At 47.9% G+C, this 23,779-nt stretch overlaps 2 protein-coding genes across 13 annotated transcripts in view; both read left to right on the top strand.

Moving 5' to 3' along the window:
- g6fl (g6f-like) overlaps nucleotides 1-23,779 on the top strand; it is a 48,271-nt gene that overhangs the window by 1,432 nt on the left and 23,060 nt on the right. The gene's annotated exons all lie outside the window — the stretch shown is intronic.
- LOC125975703 (probable RNA-directed DNA polymerase from transposon X-element) lies at nucleotides 66-23,638 on the top strand. Of its 4 annotated transcripts, XM_049731611.2 has the most exons (3): nucleotides 66-12,889; nucleotides 20,196-20,294; nucleotides 21,568-23,638. In XM_049731611.2, the coding sequence occupies exon 1, from the start codon at nucleotides 9,011-9,013 to the stop codon at nucleotides 10,637-10,639; it is 1,629 nt and encodes a 542-aa protein (XP_049587568.1). In that variant the 5' UTR covers nucleotides 66-9,010; the 3' UTR covers nucleotides 10,640-12,889; nucleotides 20,196-20,294; nucleotides 21,568-23,638. The 4 variants fall into 3 exon arrangements, with proteins under 4 accessions (XP_049587568.1, XP_049587566.1, XP_068507989.1 ...); XM_049731609.2 differs by having other exon boundaries at nucleotides 20,196-23,638; XM_049731608.2 differs by lacking the exons at nucleotides 20,196-20,294; nucleotides 21,568-23,638 and adding an exon at nucleotides 14,294-19,215 and having other exon boundaries at nucleotides 66-13,974.

The raw sequence follows: 23,779 nt of genomic DNA on the forward strand, positions 1-23,779 counted from the left end.
GCACGCCCGCGACCCCCGTGGGGACTAAGCGGTTCAGAAAATGGATGGATGGATGGATGAAATCTCACAGGACTCAAGTAATGATGATTTCATGTCTAAAGGAGTGGGGTGACTCAGCAACCTCTTTGAAACAACGAGCTACCTTTTTGGGTGTTGATGAATGCGAAGGGCTCCAATTTGGAAAATAGAAAAATTGAGCAGCTTTAATTAGGAAGGGGAAGGAATTGACATGTTTCCGTGTTCAAAGGGATGAAAAACATGAACGGTTTGAAATAGACTACCTTGTTGTGTAAACAGTCACTTTTGTGTAGGGAGTCAAGAGACATGTTTTGTGTTCGCCTCCTCGTCTTGTGATTTACCCCATCGCCGCAATCGAGAAGACTCATCTCATAAAATAACAAACAAGTAAACAAATCCTCTCATGTCAAATGACCGAGGTGACGGGCCATTGAGAAAACAAGACTCAAATGATATTAGCTGCCTTCTCTTTGTGAAGCGTTGGTCGTCTCCCACCAAAAACAAACAAACAAGTAAGACGTTACATGAGGCAAATTGCCTCCAAGGGAGATGGCACATCAGTCGTAATTTACATCTCAACTGCTAAGTTCATCAAAAACTAGATGTGATGAAAATTCAGACATAGTTAACGTGATCATTGATAGACTGGCTGGTTAATTCAGGAGATAATGAATAAATCCATAGTGAATAGTAAAATGCCTTAACTTGGGTCACCATGGTAGATGTAGCGTAGAAGCTATCATGCTAGCATAAATTGTAAATGAGCCTCACTTACAAGTCTGAGTGGTTCCTGTGGTGACTACCAATCTGTTATAGTACCCTCAGGTCCATTTCCTTCCTGAAATCAGCTCCTGTTCAGTTGAACACAACTATGTTGTGCAATGAGTGGCATCAGGTGCTGATGCACTTTCCTGGACGGGCATTTAATTGCTCTTCCAGTCACGATACGTTGCAGGAAATGGCCATCAAAGTTTTGCTGTTAAAATTCTTCCATTATAGTCTTCGAATATGTAAATCTGAAACTGAAGCCAACAAACAAACAATATGACCCGTGAGAAGCTACGCGTCTATTTGCAGCCTCGTTTGACTACCCCCCCACACACACATACACACACACACAAACAAACACACGTACATTTCTTTCTCTTTGAGAACATCCTCCAATTTTGTTCTGTTTTTTTCTGAACAGAAGAATGCACTAGAACAGCCAAGGTATTATCTCGTTTGCATATCATGTGTCCAGCATAATGACATGTTTGGAAGTCATGCGGTTAAAAACCTACTTTGTTTATCTGGCCTCCATTTTCACGAGCGTCAACATCTTATTTAATGTACTGAAGGAATGGGGTCGAAATACAAAAAGTCCTGCCTAGAGTGAAGGAATGGGGTCGAAATACAAAAAGTCCTGCCTAGCTACAAAAACAGATTTGCTCAAACCTCATTGAATAAAGTACATAAGCAGACAAGTATATTCACATATTAAATCAATAAAAGAAACATTTTAAGCATATAATTATACCTGCACACAAAACCAATAAAAAAGACATAACTAGACATTTTTATATATGGTGATGACATAGTTTTTATAACTTCATGATCTGATATAGTATATTTTTGTGCACTTTGAAATAACAAATGTTTGTTAATATATTGCCTGAATAGCATAACGACCCTTTAATGAACTGTTTAATGCATGCCTGATGTTATTCTAATTCACGGACACAGCCCAAGGTGTCTAAGAATGTTTTGTACTTGATTATATCTTATGTTTTGATGTGACGTCGTATTTTGACTATTGCTAGACGCCAGCTTTGGATTACTATTGAATGTTCTGGACAGAAAGAAAATGTTTTGACTAATAATGAAAAATACGGTCGGAAGCATAATTAAACTAAGAATGTGACAAGGCAAACAAGTACATGGAGTGTCAAAAGAACAAACAAACAAATGCATGGTAAGTGGTGAGTAAGAACTTTGCATAGTCAGGGAACATTAACGAATTGATGATGTCACACAAAACTTCACATAAGTCCGTACAGAACGGTGGTTCTTAACCTTGTTGGAGGTACCAAACCCCACCAGTTTTAAATGCGCATTCACCGACGCCCTCGTTAGTGATTTTTTAAAAAAAAAAAATTATTCTAGACAGATGTTTTTTACTGGTGCACAACATGAGCCATGCATGAACATCACCTTGTTCAAAGAACAAAACCAATACAATGCATGAACTCACAACAAATTACATACTGGTAAATCAGAATTTACACAATAAATCAGGTTTGTTCGGATCTCCTCAGTGGAAGCTCTGTCGAACCCCTGAGACCGACTCACCGAACTCCTAGGGTTCGATCGAACCCAGGTTAAGAACCACTGGTACAGAACAACAAAAGTGGAAGGATGATGAATGGACGAGGTGGGACAGTGTATGTGCAAGAATGGAGGAGAATGTTTAGAGGAAGGTCACTTGGAGATAAAACCAGCAGGTGCCAGAGGGAAACAGCCAAGAACCCGGCCATAGATGATCGCCAAGGCCGAAAGACGAAAAGGAAAACAACAACCGCCGCACACATCAAATCGCCCATAATCACCACCCAACCCCACGAGACCAGCTCTCACCGAACCAGCACCCAAACTCTCCTGCGAACTTGCCCCACCCCAAAGACTCATCACCCATCAAACTCGGCCCATACCGGCATGTGCAACTGAATATAAGCTGACCAAAGAACCTTGAACATTGCCTTTTCTGAATGGAGACTTTCTGCTCTTGAGCATGGTCGCACGAAAGGCCCAGCGCTCGCGCTGTATTGTACTTACCTGAAAACAGACCTTTCTTAACAAGAATTGTGACTGAACTCAACCAACTTGTGTACGTCAAATTTTGTTTCGGTATCAGTCTTTTCCTTACATTGCAAAAGAAAACGAACACGCAGGGAGTAAATTGGATAACAGGCTCTGGCTTTTGCCGTGAAGCACGGATAGTGCGCTTCCTAAATTGTGAACAAAATTCAACAGTACCGTATTGGCCCGAATATAAGACGGTGTTTTTTGCATTGAAATAAGACTGAAAAAGTGGAAGTCGTCTTACATTCGGGGTCTAGACATTATACATTTTTGGACAGCCGCGCCTTAAGTCTCGCGTGAGTTACTTCAGCTTATGGCTGTTGTTGGAGCTTGTGCGCAGCGGTAAGTTAAAAGTTGCTGGTATTGACTGAGTGTGTTGCTGTGATTCTGTGCGTCTTTGACACAGTTTCAGTTTCAGTTTATTTAAAGGAAAGGTCGACATGTAACATCAAAGTTTCATGGACTGGCCTGACTCAGTTCAAGAACTGTTTTACAGCAGGTTCCTATAACATTACATACATTTCAATACAATATATACGTTATTGTTAATGGGTGCAAGTTTGGTTTGTTATTAGAAAATATGTGTATAGCCGTTTAAATTGCGTAATAGAGGTGGCTGATCTGATTTGAAGGGGTATCTTATTCCAGATCAAAATAGATGTGCGGATAAAAGAGTTGAGACCAAAATTGTTTTTGTATGCTGGGGTTCAGATGAGGTCCTGTGTAACTGAGCGCGTGATGCGGGCCTGTCTTTCATTACGGCCTGGGATGAGTGAATTAACTATAAGTGGGAGAGAATTTGTGTGTAGTTGATAGAAGAGTTTTATTGCCATGAGGATTGTGTAATTCTGGAAGGTTGGTGCATTGGAGCGTGCAAGTGATGTGCAGTGATGGGTCCAGATTGATAGTCTGCCATGTATTTTGTATGCTCTATTGTATAGTCTGGCTATGGGATCCAGAGTTTCTTTTGTGGCGAGAGACCAAATGGGAAGACGGTATGATAAGTTAGACAGTATGATAGAATGTAGATAAATATTTGAGACATTATGGGTGAGATAGGGCCTGATGTTGTTATAGACATATATTCTCTGTTTGAGCTTATTAGTGAGAGTGTTAACATGTTTTTTGTAGATGAGGTGGGAGTCTAAGTGCACTCCAAGATATTTATATGTGTCTGTGACTACTAGAGTTTGATCGGATAGAGTAATGGGGACAGTTATGGAGATGTTTTTCCTAGGGGAGTGGAAATACATTATTTCAGTTTTTTTTATATTGATCGTCAGATGGTTTACTTTTAGCCAGTCATGTAGGAGCTCGAGATCAGAAGTAAGTTTGGAGTTTATGGTTTCGATGTTCGGATCTGAGGTGAAAATAACTGTGTCGTCAGCATATAATATGATTTGAGTTTGTTTGCATATGTTGGGCATGTCATTGATGTACATAATGAATAATAATGGGCCCAGTATGCTGCCCTGGGGAACACCAATGGGAGATGGTAATGGAGTAGATGTGGCCTGACCAATATTAACAACCTGGATTCTATCCGAGAGGTATGAAGAGAGCATAGTTAGAACTGAGGGGGAGAGATGAAAGAAAGCTAGTTTGTTATGGACTATTTGGTGATTAACTGTGTCAAAGGCTTTACGGAAATCCACAAAGACTGCTCCTGAGATGTGGCCTTTATTAAGAGAAGTGCGTACCGTATTTGCCGGTGTATTGGTCGACCTTTTTCGATCCAAAATCGACCGAAAAAAATCGACCTCGACTTATACACCGAGTCATAAAATTTAACTTCGTATTCATCGCTTCAAATGTGATGGTAACCAAGGCCGTTTCTCATGCATCTCATTGTGCGTGGGTGTGCGTCCGTCAGGCTCATCAAACAGCGAGAAACTGAATCATTATAAAGCGTTCGTCGCATTAACACGCATCCTCAGCAAAATATTCGCCAAACTTGGCCGGACTTCCAGGGGAAGAGGCCGAATTTTCACTTGTGGTGGCCGACACGGGGAACCAGCCGAGGCGGACACTTTACGGCGGTTGAGTCGTTCGCACTTTGAAAATATTTGCCAAACTTGGCCAGACTTCCAGGGTAAGAAGCCGAATTTTCACTTGCGGTGGCCGACATGGGGAACCAGCCGATGGAAGTCGAATGAGGCTCTGCGATCTCCTCCGCGGTGCTTATAAAGAGCCGATCCGCTCGGCGGGAGCTATTTCCGGCCACTTGGCGCGTGTGCACGGCCTCCCGGTGGTGCCGGGCGGCGTGCGCGAGTGTGCTGGCCGCTGGAAGTCGAATGAGGCTCCGCGATCTCCTCCGCGGTGCTTATAAAGTGCCGATCCGCTCGGCTTGGAGCTATTTCCGGCCTCCTGGTGGTGCCGGGCGGCGTGCGCGAGCTCGCCGGCCGCTGGAAGTCGAATGAGGCTCCGCGATCTCCTCTGCGGTGCTTATAAACAGCCGATCCGCTCGGCTGGAGCTATTTCCGGCCACTGCGCATGCGCCCGACCTCCCGGAATTTGAACACATTTCGTCAATAAATTTCGCATATTTCTGATTGAATTTTGAAGTTTAATATAATGCAACAATTGAGCTCGACTTATACAAAGGATATATCATAAAATCGTAAATTTCCGTTGAATTTTAGGGGGTCGACTTATACACCGAGTCGACTTATACACCGGCAAATACGGTATATATTCTGTGAGTAGTAGCTGTGCAGATAGTGTTGAACGAGCTGATCGGAAGCCAAATTGTGAGTTGTTGAGAAGGTTGTTTGTTTCAAGATGTTCTATAAGTTGTTCTGACAGGATTTTTTTCAAAAAGTTTTGATATTTGGCTCCATCCATCTTCCCATCAATTTTAGCCATCTTCCCTGTCCCTGCTGAAGAAAAGCAGGCCCAAACCATGATGCTGCCACCACCATGTTTGACAGTGAGGATGGTGTGTTCAGCATGATGAGCTGTGTTGCTTTAACGCCAAACATATCATTTTGCATTGTAGCCAAAAAGTTCGATTTTGGATTCATCTGACCAGAGCACCTTCTTCCACATGTTTGGTGTGTCTCCCAGGTGGCTTGTGGCAAACTTTAAACGAGACTTTTTATGGATATCTTTGAGAAATGGCTTTCTTCTTGCCACTCTTCCATAAAGGCCAGATTTGTGCAGTGCACGACTGATTGTTGTCCTATGGACAGACTCTCCCACCTCAGCTTTAGTTATCTGCAGTTCATCCAGAGTGATCATGGGCCTCTTGGCTGCATCTCTGATCAGTCTTCTCCTTGTTTGAGATGAAAGTTTGGAGGGACAGCCGGGTCTTGGGAGATTTGCAGTGGTCTGATACTCCTTCCATTTCAATATAATTGCTTGCACAGTGCTCCTTGAGATGTTTAAAGCTTGGGAAATCTTTTTGTATCCAAATCCGGCTTTAAACCTCTCCACAACAGTATCTCGGACCTGCCTGGTGTGTTCCTTTGTCTTCATGGTTCTCTCTCTTTAAACAGAACCCTGAGACTATCAAAGAGCAGGTGCATTTATACGGAGACTTGATTACACATAGGTGCATTCTATTTATCATCATCAGTCATTTAGGACAACATTGGATCATTCAAAGATCCTCACTGAACTTCTGGAGTGAGTTTGCTGCACTGAAATTAAAGGGGCCGAATAATATTGCACGCCCCACTTTTCACTTTTTTATTTGTTAAAAAAGTTTAAATTATCCAATAAATTTCGTTCCACTTCACGATTGTGTTGATTCTTCGCAAAAAATTTAAATTTTATATCTTTATGTTTGAAGCCTGAAATGTGGCGAAATGTTGAAAGGTTCAAGGGGGCCGAATACTTTCGCAAGGCACATAACACATACTTTCACAATAGTCAACACATAATCATAACTATGATCGTGGATTCTCTTAGTTAGCAAGTTAAAACACTCAAGCATCTTCAAAACGTATTTTGACAAGCTGGTGACCTCTAGGTCAAGCTCAAGCGTGGGATTGCAGTCTTCCACCCACGGTACCACTGTCAGCCCCTTGTCTTTACTCAACTGTTAATACATTCATGTGTAAATGAAACATCAGTGCTGCTCAAGTTGCTACTAACTATACAATATTGCAAAGCAGAATAAAATAAAATAAAATATATTGCAGCTTACTCTAACTGTGATTAACATGTCTCCTTCTCATTACCTAACGATGAGCATGGGCTTCCCTAGTTAGCAAATTAAAATATTCAAGCAGTTTCAAAGTATATTATAGCAAAACAAAATAATATAACATAATCCCAAATTGTGTGTTGTTGTACCTCAGAACAAGTCTTCATCTAATCAATGACTTTTTAAACTATTAATTTACTATGTTAGGTCAATCCGACTTTGGCACCATCTTCTGGTGAAATTTGGAACGGGAATGGAGGTTTACTGGTTCAACCAACAAATTCCCCTTCACCAATTTAACAATAGTTAATTTTGAAGAACTAACTTTTAAGTAACCCCTACTCAGGCCTCCTTCTTCAGGTCCTCCATGTCAAGCTTTGAAATTTGGAATTTTATCTTAGCCAATTCGTCTGGGCCAAATCCAATACATACTCACGCACCATCTTTTACCCTCCTATCCACCATGTAACTCAACAGGTTTGTGTTTGGCGGCCTGTAACTGGCAATAACTGTGATTGCATGTTGGTTGGTAAAGCTGATGACCAGTTGCATTGTTTCAGTTTCTGTTGTGATTGGGGTCGATTGGTGAAGATGAGATCGAGAATAGAGCTGCGAGTGTGACATATTCTAGTTGGTTCTTTTATCAGTTGGTGGAGTCCTACTTTTTCTGCCATGCTTTTTAGAGGTTTGGATGATTTGTCTTTGTAGTATGAGTTCAGGTCGCCAATTAAGCTATATTCCTTTGTTTTTATATTTTTTATAATATTCGATAGATTTTTAATATAATCTGTGGGGTTTGTGTTTTGGCGGCCTGTAACTGGCAATAACTGTGATTGCATGTTGGTTGGTAAAGCTGATGACCAGTTGCATTGTTTCAGTTTCTGTTGTGATTGGGGTTACTGTGTGTGCATATGATTTATTTACTAGTAATAGAATACCACCACCTGGTTTATTTGGCTGTGTAGTTGATAATTGTCTATGGAGATAAACGAGTCTGGTGTGATAGGAGAAAGCCACGATTCTGTAATGATGAGAAGATGTGGTTTGCCTTGTTCAGTGAGTATTTTTATTTCATCAAGCTTTGATGTGATGCTTCTTGCATTGAGGTGGCGTATTTTATAACCTTTAATATTGCTTAATTGGGATATGGTTTGAATTTATTTGATGTGATTCTTATTTTTGCGTTTTGTCATTTGTACGTTATTTTGGGTGCTAGATTGGGTGCCGGCATCTGTTTGACTGGAATGAGATTGCGTGATGGGCTGAGGGCGAGCTCCAGAGGCATGTAGTTTTGGGCTAGGGTTTAGTGGGATATTTATGAGGTTATTATGATTGGTTAATTGTGCCTGAGATCGATAGACAGAGGCGGATACTCTAAAAGAAATGTGGACATGATTTTTTTTCAGTGGGAAGGTAGTGTGTGACAGTGGTGTGGTTTTTCCATTGGTGAAGGTGGGGGGATGGAGTAAAGGGGCCTGGTGTGAGGACTAGCGTGTGGGGGAGCGGGGGAATCTTGGTTAGTCCGAGGTCTGAGGGGAGGTGAACTGTTGTTGTGAGGGAGAGAATGGATTGGACTATCCTCGCGTCACGACTCATGGAGCCAGTCCAGGGATTCTAGAGTGAGCTCCATAGAGATGGAGAGCAGCCGTGCCCCCGCCTGGTTGAGGTGTAAACCGTCCCTTGCAGAAAGATCGTGCTGTTTCCAGAAGGTTGTGAAGTTATTGGTATAGGGGATCTTGTTGGTGGTGCAATGGGCCTAGAGCCAGATGTGTAGATCACGGATCCGACTGAACTGGGTGTCGGTGAGTTGTGGAGATGGAAAGGGGCCGGAGATAATGAAGGCCTTACCGGTTGCAGAAACGGTGGAGATGAGTGTGTGAAAATGTTGTGTGAGAATCTCTGACTGCTGGAGTTTGATGTCATTGGTCCCGATGTGTATGATGACAGTGGAGATTTGTGGACTGTGAGCTGTCAGTTGGGGGATGCAGGTAGTTAAACAAGATGGCGGCGCGTGCACACGCAGCGGCCACTCTCTGTCCCGTCAGTATGGTGATTTGTTCGTCTAATGAGTGTTCGTCCGACAGTCTTATGTGTTCGTCTCGTCGTGCTTTATCGTGCTACAAGTACAGCAGGCAGGTTCTGCTCGACATCGGCAGAAGTGGGTTTTGTGGCGTTCTGGACTTTGAAGCGGCGACATTAAAGGCGCTTGGACTGCTACGTCCTGAAACGTCGCCGACCTCGCCCGCTATTCCTCCCCCGGTTGGGAGCCGTCGGAAACGGTGTGCGAGGAGGCAGAAGAGGGGCAAGCGCGGAGGCGTCCGGGCCAGGCTGGCGGCCAACCCAGCGCACCTGGCGGTGCCCTCCATTCTTCTGGCGAATGTTCGATCGCTGGACAACAAAATGGATTACGTTCGCCTGCTGAGGTCTACAAACCAGACGGTGCGGAACTGCTGTGTGCTCGTGTTCACCGAGACCTGGTTGACTGACAACATTCCGGACTCTGCCGTGCATCTGGAGCGGCTAGCGTGCTATCGGGCGGACCGGGCCATTGTACGAGGGGGAAAGTCGCGAGGAGGTGGAATATGCGTCTACATCCGAGAGGAATGGTGCCGGGACTCTGTGGTGGTATGTAAGCACTGCTCCCCACTTGCGGAGTTTGTGATCATCAAGTGCCGTCCTTTTTACCTGCCGAGGGAATTTACCGCGATTCTGCTAGTCGCGGTATACATCCCGCCTACCAACATCGAAGGCGACAGGATCGCGGCGCTTGGTGAACTGTACCAGGCTGTCAGTGAACAGCAGACAGCGCACCCTGACGGTTTCACCATCTTCGCTGGAGACTTCAATCATGCCAACCTGAAGTCTGTTTTCCCGAGGCTTCACCAGCATGTTACTTTTCCGACACGTGGAGACAGCTTCCTGGACCTGGTCTACTCTGCGCAAAAGGGAGCTTTCAAAGCCACCCCCCTCCCCCATCTTGGGCTTTCTGACCATCTCACCGTTTTGCTTTTGCCCGCATACAGACAATTGGTGAAGGCATCCAGGCCGGTTCGGAGGCGGGTTCGGGTGTGGCCTGAGGGTGCCTCCGATGCACTTCGTGACTGCTTTGACACCACTGACTGGGACTTGTTTAAGCAGGCAGCCACCTACAACGATCGGACGGACATAGAGGAGTATACTGACTCTGTTACCTCTTACATCACGAAGTGCATCGATGATGTGACTTGCTCGAAATCCGTCGTCACTCGAGCGAACTGGAAGCCGTGGCTGACAGGGGCTGTCCTCAGACTGCTGAGGGCCAGGGACAAGGCTTTCAGAGCGGGGGATGAGGCTGGCTTGAGGACAGCGAGGGCCGACCTGTCCCGAGGCATCAAAGAAGCGAAGAAGGCGTTCTCGTGCAAGGTCTCCACCCACTTCAAGGACAGCAAAGACGCACGTAGCCTTTGGCGGGGCATTCAGACCATCACGGACTACAAGCCCGCGCCGAGGAGCTGTGAGGGCGACGTCCGTCTGCTGAACGATCTGAACCGCTTCTTTGCTCGCTTCGACGCCCAGAACAGCACTTGCCCGCTGAAGAACACTCCCCCCCCCCACACGAGCAGCCCCTGCGCCTCTCTGCCGACGGTGTGAGGAGGGCGCTTGCCACTATTGACACCCGTAAGGCGGCAGGCCCTGACAACATCCCGGGTCGAGCGCTGAAGGACTGCGCTGGGGAGCTGTCGGGTGTCTTCACGGACATCTTTAACGTTTCCCTGCAGCAGGCCATCGTCCCCTCGTGTTTCAAGGCTGCCACCATCGTTCCTGTGCCGAAGAAACCTGCACCGTCCTGCTTCAATGACTACCGCCCCGTGGCACTAACGCCCATCATCATGAAGTGCTTTGAGCGGCTTGTCATGGAGCACATCAAATCCGTTCTCCCCCCCACCATTGACCCTTTGCAGTTCGCGTACCGTGCCAAGCGGTCCTCTGAGGATGGCATCTGCTCTGCCCTCCACTCGGCCCTCACCCACCTGGAGAGAAAGGACTCATATGTGAGGTTGCTGTTTGTGGACTTCAGCTCTGCCTTCAACACCATTGTGTCGCAGCGACTCATCTGCAAACTCGACGAGCTGGGCCTCAGTACCTCCCTCTGCAACTGGATACTGGACTTCCTCTGTCAGAGGCCTCAGGTGGTGCGTGTTGGCGACAAAATCTCCGCCAGCATCACGCTGAGCACGGGGGCCCCCCAGGGCTGCGTGCTCAGTCCACTGCTCTTCACCCTGCTGACGCATGACTGCACTGCGACCTACAGCGACAACCGCATAGTGAAGTTTGCTGACGACACGACTCTGGTGGGTCTCATCACGAAGGGCGACGAGACTCGGTACAGGTCGGAAGTTGACCTTCTGACCACGTGGTGCAGGGACAACAACCTCCTGCTGAACGTCGACAAGACCAAGGAAATTGTTGTTGACTTCCGGAAGGGTCACACAAAACACCTGCTGGGGTGGAGAGGGTGAGCTGCACCAAGTTCCTGGGGGTGCACATCAGTGAGGACCTCTCCTGGTCCGCAAACACCTCGTCACTGGCAAAGAAAGCTCAGCGCCGCCTGTACTTCCTGCGGAAGCTCAGGCGTGCATGTGCTCCTCAGGCAGTCCTGTCTACATTCTACCATGGCACCATTGAGAGCGTCCTCACCAGTTGCATCGCTGTCTGGGGTGGTAACTGCACTGAACAGAACTTGAAGGCCCTGCAGCGCATAGTGAATACGGCTGGTAAGATTATTGGTGCTTCGCTCCCCTCCCTGAAAGACATTTACACCTCCCATCTCGCCCGCAAGGCAACCTCGATTGCCAGAGATGTGAGTCACCCGGCTCACTCTTTGTTTGACCTTCTGCCCTCTGGGAAGAGGTACAGGAGCCTGCGCTCCCGCACCACCAGACTCGCCAACAGCTTCTTTCACCAGGCTGTTAGGACCCTGAACTCGCTACCCCCTTCTGCGTAGCGTGCGGCACTGTTGCGCTATTTTCTGGAATGTCTGCTGTACGCGCACTTGCTCCTTTTTGCTCCTCTTATTTATTTATTTATTTATTTATTTATTTATTTATTTATTTATTTATTTATTGTGTTATTTAGTCATTATTTATTCACCACGCTGTTGTTATACTTGTTTACTTGTTTGTCTGTTGTGGGCCATGTCTTATCACCGTGGGATAGGGGGGAACGAAATTTCGGTTTCTTTGTGTGTCTTTGGCATATGGAGAAATTGACAATAAAGCTGACTTTGACTTTGACTTTGACTTTGATGTCGAGGACCTTGGCTCCGGAGAATGGGTGGTTCTCAGCTTTGGGGAGGGAAACGTGGCGTACCATTGAGGATCCAACCACCAGCACAGAGGGGACGCGGGTATGGGTGGGTGGACAGTTTGGTGCCGGCAGGGCTGCGGTCCGTGTCCTGTCAGATTGCTGGTGGCTCTGAGCGCGGTGTGGTGGGAGGGGTCGGAGAAGTGAGTGCTTGAAAAGGGGGTGACTGCCTAGCAGGGATCCGTTTGGGAGCGGTTTGCTTGCCCCCTACCACCGGTCGCGAGTCCCTGCTCCAGAACCGCTCTTCGACTCCAGCCCGTGCCCTTGCCTCTCGGTCCTCTGCTTCTTCAACCCGTAGGCGGTGGCTGTGGGCCCGGTCTCGTCATCAGCCGCAGCCTGTGGCCAGGCTCCTCCTCGGCTGCCGTTGCAACGTACGCAGCCTGGTTCTACTCCGGCTGGCGAGGCGTTGCAATCTGACCGGCATCCTGCTCAAAGTCGTCCGGAAGAGACCCGTTTGGTTCCCGTGCCGGGCCCGAGGTAGCCGTCTCCCGATGTCTATGCTGAGGAGGACTGGGCAGTGGTGCCACCTGCCACAAAGTGAGTATATACGTTTCATTGTTACTACTGTCGACTGCTGTGCCGTTTGTCTGATCGCGGTTTGTTTCGTGTGTGCGCCGTTTGATCGATAGCTTCGGCGCGCTCCTTTATGTTTTCCTCGCATCGTACGAGTAGCCGTTACGCAGCGGCACGGCGACTAACGGTCGCCAGGAAATGTATTTTGTTTTCTCGATTACTTATTTTTGGTGTGTTGCCGAGAGTATTTCATTTATGGTTATTTAGTATAGCGGAACCATTACGCACAGTTGTATGTATTGAGTGCCGTCTACTGGTGTTGTGTGATGTCAGAAGTTGAGCGTTGACTTACGTGCTGTATTTCTGTCTGTTGCAGAACCACACACCATACACCCACACACAACCCCACACACCCTTCACACGCTTCATACAATAATCATACACACAAGAATCACATTCACACACCCAAAGACTCACCCATGTACACACATCTGGGTGTGGTGAAATTTGTCCTCTGCATTTAACCCATCCCCGTGTGATTTTGATCCATCCCCTAGGGGAGAGGGGAGCAGTGAGCAGCAGTGGTGCCGCGCTCGGGAATCATTTGGTGATCTAACCCCCCAATTCCAACCCTTAATGCTGAGTGCCAAGCAGGGAGGCAATGGGTCCCATTTTTATAGTCTTTGGTTTGACCCGGCCGTGTTTGAAATGTTTGAACCCACAACCTTCCAGTCTCAGGGCGTACACTCTACCACTAGGCCACTGAGCTGGTTGTGCTACCAGGTGGGATGCTGGGGGCTGGTGGGTGTGTTCCCACAGCACAGAGTTGGGGACTTTATCTGTCCATTTTATCCCCTCTATAGTGCGCAGTGCTCTAGTGTAAAGCCATCGATTCTGGCAGCCTGGGTCTTGTTGAGAGGCCAGGTTTCTGCTCCGTAAAGGAGGATGGACAAGACCGAGGAGTTATATATCCTTAGTTTGGTCTCTCTTGATATGGAGTGATGTCTCCACAGTGGTTTCCAGAGTGTTTTCATGGTAGTGGCTGCCAGAGCACGTCTCCGATTTATTTCTGGTAGCATGTTGCCATTGCTGGTGATTATGGAGCCAAAGTCAAAGTTAAAGTTAAAGTCCCAATGATCATCGTCACACACACATCTGGGTGTGGTGAAATTTGTCCTCTGCATTTAACCCATCCCCATTTGATTTTAATCCATCCCCTGGGGGAGAGGGGAGCAGTGAGCAGCAGCGGTGCCGCGCTCGGGAATCATTTGGTGATCTAACCCCCCAATTCCAACCCTTAATGCTGAGTGCCAAGCAGGGAGGCAATGGGTCCCATTTTTATAGTCTTTGGTATGACCAGGCCGGGGTTTGAACCCACAACCTTCCAGTCTCAGGGCGGACACTCTACTACTAGGCCACTGAGCCAAGGTAGGTAAAGGATGTTACAAAGTGGACTTCTTCTCCATTGATATGCAGCGGCGGAGGGGATGGGCCTCCTATGTGCATCAGTTTAGTTTTGGGCCAGCTGACCTTCAGACCCAGCTTGTTGGCTTCCTCTTGGTAGATTTCCAAGGCTTCTTTCAACTGATCAGGGGTGGAGCAAAATAGCGTAGTGTCATCTGTGTATTCCAGATCAGTGAGGCTATAACTGCCTAGTTTAACCCCTGGAATACGCGCACATATCCATCAAATGGTCAATGATACAGTTAAAAAGGTCTGGTGCAGCTACACATCCCTGTCTCACACCGCTGTTGATTGAGAACTAGGTGGAGTTGGTACCATTGACACGCACACAGCTTTCGGCCTCACTGTAGAGCTTTTGAAAGAGGGTAGTAATTTTCCTTGGTGCTCCGAGGATGGTGAGAATCTTCCAGAGACAGGTGTGGTCCACAGTGTCAAAAGCCGCCTTGAGATCAAGAAAGGCAATATAGAGGTGTCTGTCTTGGCGGAACTCGTGTACCTTCTCGATGATGAGGCGGAGGGCAGAGATTTGGTCTGTTGCGGAGCGGTTTGGCATGAAGCCCGCCTGTCTTTTGCTTCTAATGCCCGGGAGGGCCCGGGTGAGAAGTATGCGGGTGAAGATCTTTCCTGGGATAGAGAGACGCATAATGCCTCTGTAGTTGTTACAGATTTGTTACATTTTATCGCCCTTATTAGTCCTGAAGGGGAGAATGATGCCTCTGGTCCAGTCTTCTGGGGGGTGGTCGGTAATCCAGACATGATTGATGATATGGGTGAGCCAGTCAATATAATCAGGGTCGTTTTATATTGGGGCCAATACGGTATTTGACGAGATGTGACTTGCGAAGGAGACGATAGGTCAGGCAATAGCATGCCGGGTGTCATGCTGTCATGTGTCGTCCGGATCATTTCCTGTTTTATTGTGTGATTTCCTCTCGTTCCAGTCAGTGTGTCCTTCCCCTGTGCGTCCGGTCACGTGATCCCCTGATTCCAAGTGTGTGCACCTGCGTCAATGACCAACTGTCTTCACCTGTGTTCCCCTCCTGTGTCCATATAACCCGCGTCTTTCCCCGTATCCAGTGCCAGTGCGTCTTGCCTTGCTGAGAACACTAGCGATCACGAAACCCTTGAGTCCACGTAGAAAACCTTGTTTGAACGTCTTTGCTCACCGATGTTAACTTGGTTACATCGCTATCTTGTTTTTGTATTTCCCTCGGTTCGAGGCGCTTTGATTTCTCCTTTTTCTCCCTCGGTTCGAGGCGCCTTAGTTTCCCCTTTTTTCCCTCCTCGTGAGGCGTTTTTTGTTCGACCATCAGTGGAGACAATAAACACCTTGTTGAACTTTGGAATCTCTGCATTCGAGTCCTCTCCCTGCTCTGCGCCTGACATTGGGCACAATAACAAATGAGCCTCCATTATGGCCTTTCTTCTCCTTTCACAGAGGTTTCATTTTGCTTTGGCTGCTCGGCCAAGCACCTCACGGCGCTGGTAATCTTAAATGCCAACGGTGTTTTCTCGAGCCACATTATTATTGTTTGAAATTTGCTTTGTGTGCTCGGTGAAGGTGCCCCCGCAGGGCAGTGACCCCCCCCCCCCAATAACTGCTGCTATTCATTTGCAAGATATTTTTAAAAGTGAAGACAATTTGCAATTTTAGTAATGACACGAATTTGATGCACAATTTGTCTTCGCGGGCCACACAAAATGATGTGGCGGGCCGTATCTAGCCTTGAGTTTGACACCTGTGCTATAAAGTTTCATTCTCACTCTGATAGACAACAAGAGCAGAAACATTTTCACATTGTTTTCCATAAGACAAGAAAGGAACCTGGTGGAAGACATTATGGAATCCATTGCAGAACATGTATTCAAAGTCAAAGTCTGCTTTATTGTCAATTTCTTCACATGCCAAGACACACAAAGAGTTCGAAATTACGTTCCCACTATCCCACGGTGACTGTCACGTCTCGTCCCCAACTGCTCCACTATGTGTCTGTTGTCTTGGTTTCTGTCTGTGTGCTCGCCCCTCCCCTCCTGTGTGCCCATGATCAGTGTGATTGTTCCCACCTGCCTCTCGTTACCTGTCGTGTATAAAAGTCCTGTCTGCCCCTCACTCCCTGTCGGATCATTGGTTTTGGTTTTGGTTTTGGTTTTGGTTTTGGTTGCTGTCGTTCGGTGTTGTCGTACTGTCTTGATGGCGTCATGTCCTGCTGTCTTCTTGTTTCACGTCCCGGTCAGTCAAGTTATTGTTTGTTAAGTCATGTCAGTTTGCCTTTTGAGTTGCTTCAATAAACCCTGGTCCAAGCTGCACTTGGTCGTCCTGCTCCATGCTCCACCCGACCGTGACAGAATGATCCGACCATCACAAGGACCAGCGCTTGGACCCCCCTCCACCACCAGCTCCCGCTGCGACGCCCGATCGTCGTCCGAGCTTGTTCCAGCGCCATGGGCTTGCAGCTGCCATCGGATCTTGCTCCAGCGACGCCGGACTCACGGCCGCCATCGGAGTTCCTCCCGGCACCATCGCCTCTGCGACCGTCGTCGGACTTCGCTGCCGCGACGCCGGACCCGCGGCCGCCATCGGAGTGCTTCTGGCGCCAGCGGCTTTGCGGCCGCGATCGGACTCTGGTGCCGCGACGCCGGACCCACGGCCGCCGTTGGAGTGCCTCCCGGCGCCGGACCCACGGCCGCCGTTGGAGTGCCTCCCGGCGCCATCAGACTCACGGCCGCCATCGGGCTCCACCCCAGCGTCGCAGGACCCGCGAACGTCGCCAGACATCCAAGCCAGCGGCGTTGGACCCGCGATCATCCCTGGCTCCACTCCCACTGCTGCGGCGCGTGATGGCTCTTGCCGCCGCGCACAGCCCCGCCTTCCGAATGTCGCCGATCACTGTAAGGACTTTGTGAGTGGCCACCGATCGCGATACAGACTTCCCAAGTCGCCGCCCCAGTGCGGTTGTGTTTCCCCGAGTTTCCGCGGAGTGCGGTTCTGTTTCCCCAAGTCGCCGCCCGTGTGTGGTTGTGTTCCCCAAGTCGCTGCCCGAACGCGGTTCTGTTCCCCGAAGTCGCCGCCCGAGTGCGGTTCTGTTCCCCAAGTCACCGCCAGAGTGCGGCTCTGTCCCCTAGGTCACCGCCAGAGTGCGGCTCTGTCCCCTAGGGCGCCGCCGGAGTGCGGTTCTGTCCCCTAGGTCACCGCCAGAGTGCGGATCTGTCCCCGCAGTCGCCGCCCGAGTGCGGTTCTGTCCCCGAAGTCACTGCCAGAGTGCGGATCTGTCCCCGCAGTCGCCGCCAGAGTGCGGATCTGTCCCCGCAGTCGCCGCCAGAGTGCGGATCTGTCCCCGCAGTCGCCGCCCGAGTGCGGATCTGTCCCCGCAGTCGCCGCCCGAGTGCGGTTCTGTCCCCGAAGTCGCTGCCCGAGTGCGGTTCTGTCCCCGAAGTCGCCGCCGGAGTGCGGTTCTGTCCCCTAGGTCGCCGCCCGAGCGCGGTTCTGTTCCCCGAAGTCGCCGCCCGAGAGCGGTTCGGTTCCCCAAGTCGCCGCCCGAGTGCGGTTCGGTTCCCCAGGTCGCCGCCCGAGTGCGGTGCGGTTCGGTTCCCCAAGTCGCCGCCCGAGTGCGGTGCGGTTCGGTTCCCCAAGTCGCCGTCCGAGTGCGGTGCGGTTCGGTTCCCCAAGTCGCCGCCCGAGTGCGGTTCGGTTCCCCAAGTCGCCGCCCGAGTGCGGTTCGGTTCCCCAAGTCGCCGCCCGAGTACGGTGCGGTTCGGTTCCCCAAGTCGCCGCCCGAGTGCGGTTCGGTTCCCCAAGTCGCCGCCCGAGTGCGGTGCGGTTCGGTTCCCCAAGTCGCCGCCCGAGTGCGGTGCGGTTCGGTTCCCCAAGTCGCCGCCCGAATGCGGTGCGGTTTGGTTCCCCAAGTCGCCGCCCGAGTGCGGTGCGGTTTGGTTCCCCTAGTTTTTTTTTTTTGGGACGTCGGGAGACGTCCCTTGTGGGGGGGGTTCTGTCACGTCTCGTCCCCAACTGCTCTACTATGTGTCTGTTGTCTTGGTTTCTGTCTGTGTGCTCGCCCCTCCCCTCCTGTGTGCCCATGATCAGTGTGATTGTTCCCACCTGCCTCTCGTTACCTGTCGTGTATAAAAGTCCTGTCTGCCCCTCACTCCCTGTCGGATCATTGGTTTTGGTTTTGGCTTTGGTTTTGGTTTTGGTTTTGGTTGCTGTCGTTCGGTGTTGTCATACTGTCTTGATGGCGTCATGTCCTGCTGTCTTCTTGTTTCACGTCCCGGTCAGTCAAGTTATTGTTTGTTAAGTCATGTCAGTTTGCCTTTTGAGTTGCTTCAATAAACCCTGGTCCAAGCTGCACTTGGTCGTCCTGCTCCATGCTCCACCCGACCGTGACAGTGACAAGACAGTTCACAATGTACATACAAGTAAACAACACAAGAAAAATAAAACAAGAAGGCACAATCAATGAATAAATAAGAGTGATGAATAAATAATAAATAAACAAATACCACAATAAATAAGTACAGGACGCTACGCAGAAGGGGGAAGAGAGTTCAGCCTGGAGAATGAAGCTGTTGGTGAGTCTGGCGGTGCGGGAGCGCAGGCTCCTGTACCTCTTCCCAGAGGGCAGAAGATCAAACAAAGAGTGAGCAGGGTGACTCATATCACTCACAATCGTGGCCGACTTGCGGGCGAGATGGGAGGCGTAAATGCCCTTCAGGGAGGGGAGTGAAGCACCAATAATCATACCAGCCGTGTTCACTATGCGCTGCAGGGCCTTCATGTTGTATTCAGTGCAGCTACCACCCCAGACAGTGATACAACTGGAGAGGACGCTCTCAATGCTGCCACGGTAGAATGTAGTCGTGACGGCCGGAGGAGCACTTGCTCGCCTGAGTTTCCGCAGGAAGTACCCAAATGATTTGCAGTTAGGTGACGTCATGCACGACGGTGGGTAGAACTCAGTCGGTTTGTGCAACTCCCCCGCTGTGTTGATTTCTTCTTCGTTCATCCATTGTTCATCCTCACAGCAAATCCACTTTTCACACGCTTTTTTTTTTTCATTTTCCCTGCGAGCTCCCACATGACGCACAGCCTATTCCTTTTCTGGCCATCTCACACCCTTGACTCCCTCTGATCGTTTGCACTTTGCAGCGCAATTTCCGAGAGACCCCTCCCCCCGCGCTCCGCTCTCCCATTTTTTCCTCTGCTTGCTCGTTGGGGAGAGTGGGGTAAGTAGTGCCAATTTAGGGGTGCGAGAATGCTTCCTAGGGGGTGCGAGGATACCCTGGGGGAAATTTACAATTTTTCGGGGATCATGGTCGGGTATCCGAAAAAAGGGAAAAATTCTGGAAATCAAGAAGTCATTGTGTTAATTGACATTAGGGATAATGCTAATTAAGCCTTATAGCTGTAAAGTAAAACAATTATTATTATAATAATTATTTAATATATAATATATATAATAATTTTTATTTATTTGTTATTTGTATTTTATGTAGTTTTTATTTATTTTTTAAGTAATAAAGTTAAGTACTGTTAAACGAATAACAATACACAATAAAAACTTGGGAAGCTAACATGATTTTGACAGGTATGCTTCAGAACACAGTTACTCAGAAAACATTGATCACAACGTGTCTAGTACGTGTCACTCACTGCATAAGCCTGCTTTGGCTTCACACTGTTAGTTTCTCTTCAGTCATCAGCCGAGGTAGACCTAAGAAGGTATGTATGTGTACTGCCTCGTGCTGTATATTTAGTAGTAATACGCTTTTCTCATAATTAGAATGCCATGCTATAATAATTAAGCTTTGCCTTTTGTCTCCCTTTTGCACATAAAAAACAAAAAATAATAACAAAATTCTTGTTTTCCAGGTTTATCTTCAGTATGTCCAAAAAACAAAGGTGGAATGATGACTATGACGTATGGCTTCACGTGTGTTACTGAGAAGGATGGTACACAACGTCCACAGTGTATCCTATGCAGCACCATGTTCTCCAACGCAAATTTGAAGCCATCAAAGCTCGATGAACATTTTAAGAATAGACATGGTGGCAAGGATGGAGGGAATGATATTGCAACATTACGAGTCAAAAGAGCTAGGGTTGATCGTGCCGGCACTTTGCTGACACATGGATTTTCACCAACAGCGAAACCTTTACCACATGCTTCTTATCAAGTTACATACCTGGTTGCTAAGTCAAAGAAGCCCCATACAATTGCCGAGGAATTGATCAAGCCATGTGCCCTTGAAATGGCAAAGACTGTTCTCGGTCAGGAAGCTAAAGTTAAAGTTAAAGTCCCAATGATCGTCACACATACATCTGGGTGGGGTGAAATTTGTCCTCTGCATTTAACCCATCCAAGTGTGATTTTGTTCCATCCCCTGGGGGAGAGGGGAGCAGTGAGCAGCAGCGGTGCCGCGCTCGGGAATCATTTGGTGATCTAACCCCCCAATTCCAACCCTTAATGCCGAGTGCCAAGCAGGGAGGCAATGGGTCCCATTTTTATAGTCTTTGGTATGACCCGGCCGGGGTTTGAACCCAGAACCTTCCAGTCTCAGAGCAGACACTCTACCACTAGGCCACTGAGCTGGGAGAAAACTGCAACAAGTGTCTTTATCAAATGATGTAATCCATAACCGAATCGTCGATATGACTGATGATATCCTGGAGCAAGTTGTTGTTGACATCAAGGCCAGTCCAGTAAAGATTAGCCTACAAGTGGATGAGTCAACAGATGTGTCAAATTGTTGTCAGCTATTGGTATTAGTCCGGTACGTGAAGAACAATAAAGTGAAAGAAAGTTTTCTGTCACTCACTGAAGACAACATCGAAAGCCATAGATGTGTTCAGTATGATAAAAGAATTCTTCACAAGATACCAACTTCATCTTGACAGGATTGGTTTGATATGTACTGATGGTGCACCAGCCATGCTGGGCAATCGTTCAGGGTTTGCTGCATTGATGAGAAAAGAAATCCTTGACCTGAAGATTACCCACTGCTTTCTTCATCGGCAGGCTTTTGCAGCAAAAACATTGCCCCCAGACCTGAAAAAGACTTTGGAGATTTGTGTGAAGATTGTGAATATGATTCGTGGTCGTGCTCTGAATCATCGACTGTTTCAGTCATTTTGTGAGGAAGTGGGTCAGGAACACACTGTGCTGTTGTACCATACCGAAATGAGGTGGTTGTCACGTGGGGGTGTGCTATCTCGTATGTTTGAATTGCGAGAAGAAATTCAGCAGTTTCTCCACGGACTGGGACAAGAACTGGCTGGATATTTTGACGATCCTGAATTTGTGCAAATGCTTGCCTATTTGGCTGATGTGTTCACAGCACTCAATGAGCTCAATCGCTCACTACAAGGAAGAGGGACGAACATTTTGATTGCAAGTGAGAAGTTGGCTACATTCAAAGACAAATTTGTTTTGTGGATTAGGCGTGTAAAGAAAGGGAACTTGGCAAATGTTCCTTCCCTTGAAGAAACAGTCACAGAGGATGCTTCCCTACATCCAGATTTTGTATCAAAAAACATCTGCAGATACTGTGCACCTCATTTGATGACTACTTCTCGTGTGGAGAGCTACAACCCTGTGGCGACTGGATCCGGCACCCTTTTAAGCAGAATATGGAAGATGTTAAGCAGAATATGGAAGATGTTGATGATGATAGCAACATCAAGGAAGATCTCATCGAACTGAGAAACAATTGTGGAATCCAAATGGAGTTTGCCGATGGTCACTTGAAGCACTTCTGGGCTTCTCAGTTGGAAACGTATCCTGCACTGGCAAAGAAGGCTCTCACTGTGCTTGTGCCTTTCGTGACTACTTACCTCTGCGAGACTGGATTTTCCTGTCTGCTTCACATCAAAACCAAGAGCAGAAATCGGCTGGATCCTCAACACGACATGAGTGGCACTCAGCACCAAGACACCAAGATTTGATGCCATCATAAATGGAAAGCAACAGCAACAAAGTCACTGAGTTTGGCGCTCAGCCATAATAATTCACAACACACCATGCATAGTACAAGCACATCCATCCATCCATCCATTTTCTGAACCGCTTAGTCCCCACGGGGGTCGCGGGCGTGCTGGAGCCTATCCCAGCCGTCATCGGGCAGTAGGCGGGGGACACCCTGAACTGGTTGCCAGCCAATCGCAGGGCACACAGAGACAGACAACCAATCGCACTCACACTCACACCTAGGGACAATTTGGAGTCTTCAATCGGCCTACCAAGCATGTTTTTGGAATGTGGGAGGAAACCGGAGTGCCCGGAGAAAACCCACGCGGGCCCGGGGAGAACATGCAAACTCCACACAGGGAGGGCCGGAGGTGGAATCGAACCCGCACCCTCCTAACTGTGAGGCGGACGTGCTACCCAGTGCGCCACCGAGCCGCCCAGTACAAGCACAATGTTTTGTTTTTTTTCTTCCTAGTATGAAAATAATCTTGATTTTTGTAATCCCGCAATGCATTATTTTGTTGTCAGTTACGTAAATAAAGAATTAAATACATGATGGTTTTGTTACTTACACATTAGGATTATGATATCAGTATTGCTTTTTATCAATTCTGGAAGGGGGTGCGAGAACTGGTTGGTGAATTGAATGGGGTGCGAACAAGGAAAAAGGCTAAGAACCACTGAACTAAGATATCTACATATAGTTTAGGATGTTGTGCATCCCTGGGAACAATTATTTTGGATCTTAAACAAACTGTTTGAGAAATACAGCTTAAAAAAAAAAAGTGGTTTTTGTGGCACAACTTGCCCCAGGTATGGGGTAAGTTGTGCCATTAGAGAAAATACAATGGGGTAAATTGTGCCATTGATAATTGAAGTAAAACAGATCATTTTAATCTCACAAATGATAATGCTATATAAAAGAAAGACAGATTCAATACAAATGACTTGTTCAACTTTTATTTAAAGTTTTAGCAACATCAAAGGCCACTGTTAGGGTTTTCCAGGTTATCTTTATCATAGGATTATGTTGGAATGTAGACTATAATGATTAACCAATCTTGTCTTGCTCTCCCAACGCAGTAAAATAAAGTGGTTGCATTCTCTGCTTGATTGACCAGCTGCAGAGGAAGCAATCAAAGTTGTTCTGTTTCCCACAATATCGTAAAACACCCCCTGCTCTGATCTTACCAGAGGCCGGGGGTTCACCAAACCTGTCAACTCTCAACCCCCACTCTGTTTCTCTTAATAAATATCCTCTTGCAGGAAGGAGAGTTCAGACCTCCATTCGAACATCGCTGCACGCACAGCGACGAATGGACTCTCCACCTGCAGGTGTCTAAAAGGACTTACTTGTCTCCCGTGTGGTTCTTGCAAAATAAGTTGGAGTGAGCAAATCTCTAACAGCCACTTTTCTATAACAAGGCCTATACCAGGGGTGGGCAAACTTTTTGACTTGCGGGCCGAATTGGGTTCTAAATTTTGACCG

Source organism: Syngnathus scovelli, chromosome 9 (genome assembly GCF_024217435.2).
Source record: "Syngnathus scovelli strain Florida chromosome 9, RoL_Ssco_1.2, whole genome shotgun sequence".
NCBI classification, from domain to species: Eukaryota; Metazoa; Chordata; class Actinopteri; order Syngnathiformes; family Syngnathidae; genus Syngnathus; species Syngnathus scovelli.

Excerpts from the sequence above, each read along its gene's own strand:
- LOC125975703 (XM_049731609.2), top strand. The coding sequence starts at position 9,011 with ATGGCGGCGCGTGCACACGCAGCGGCCACTCTCTGTCCCGTCAGTATG.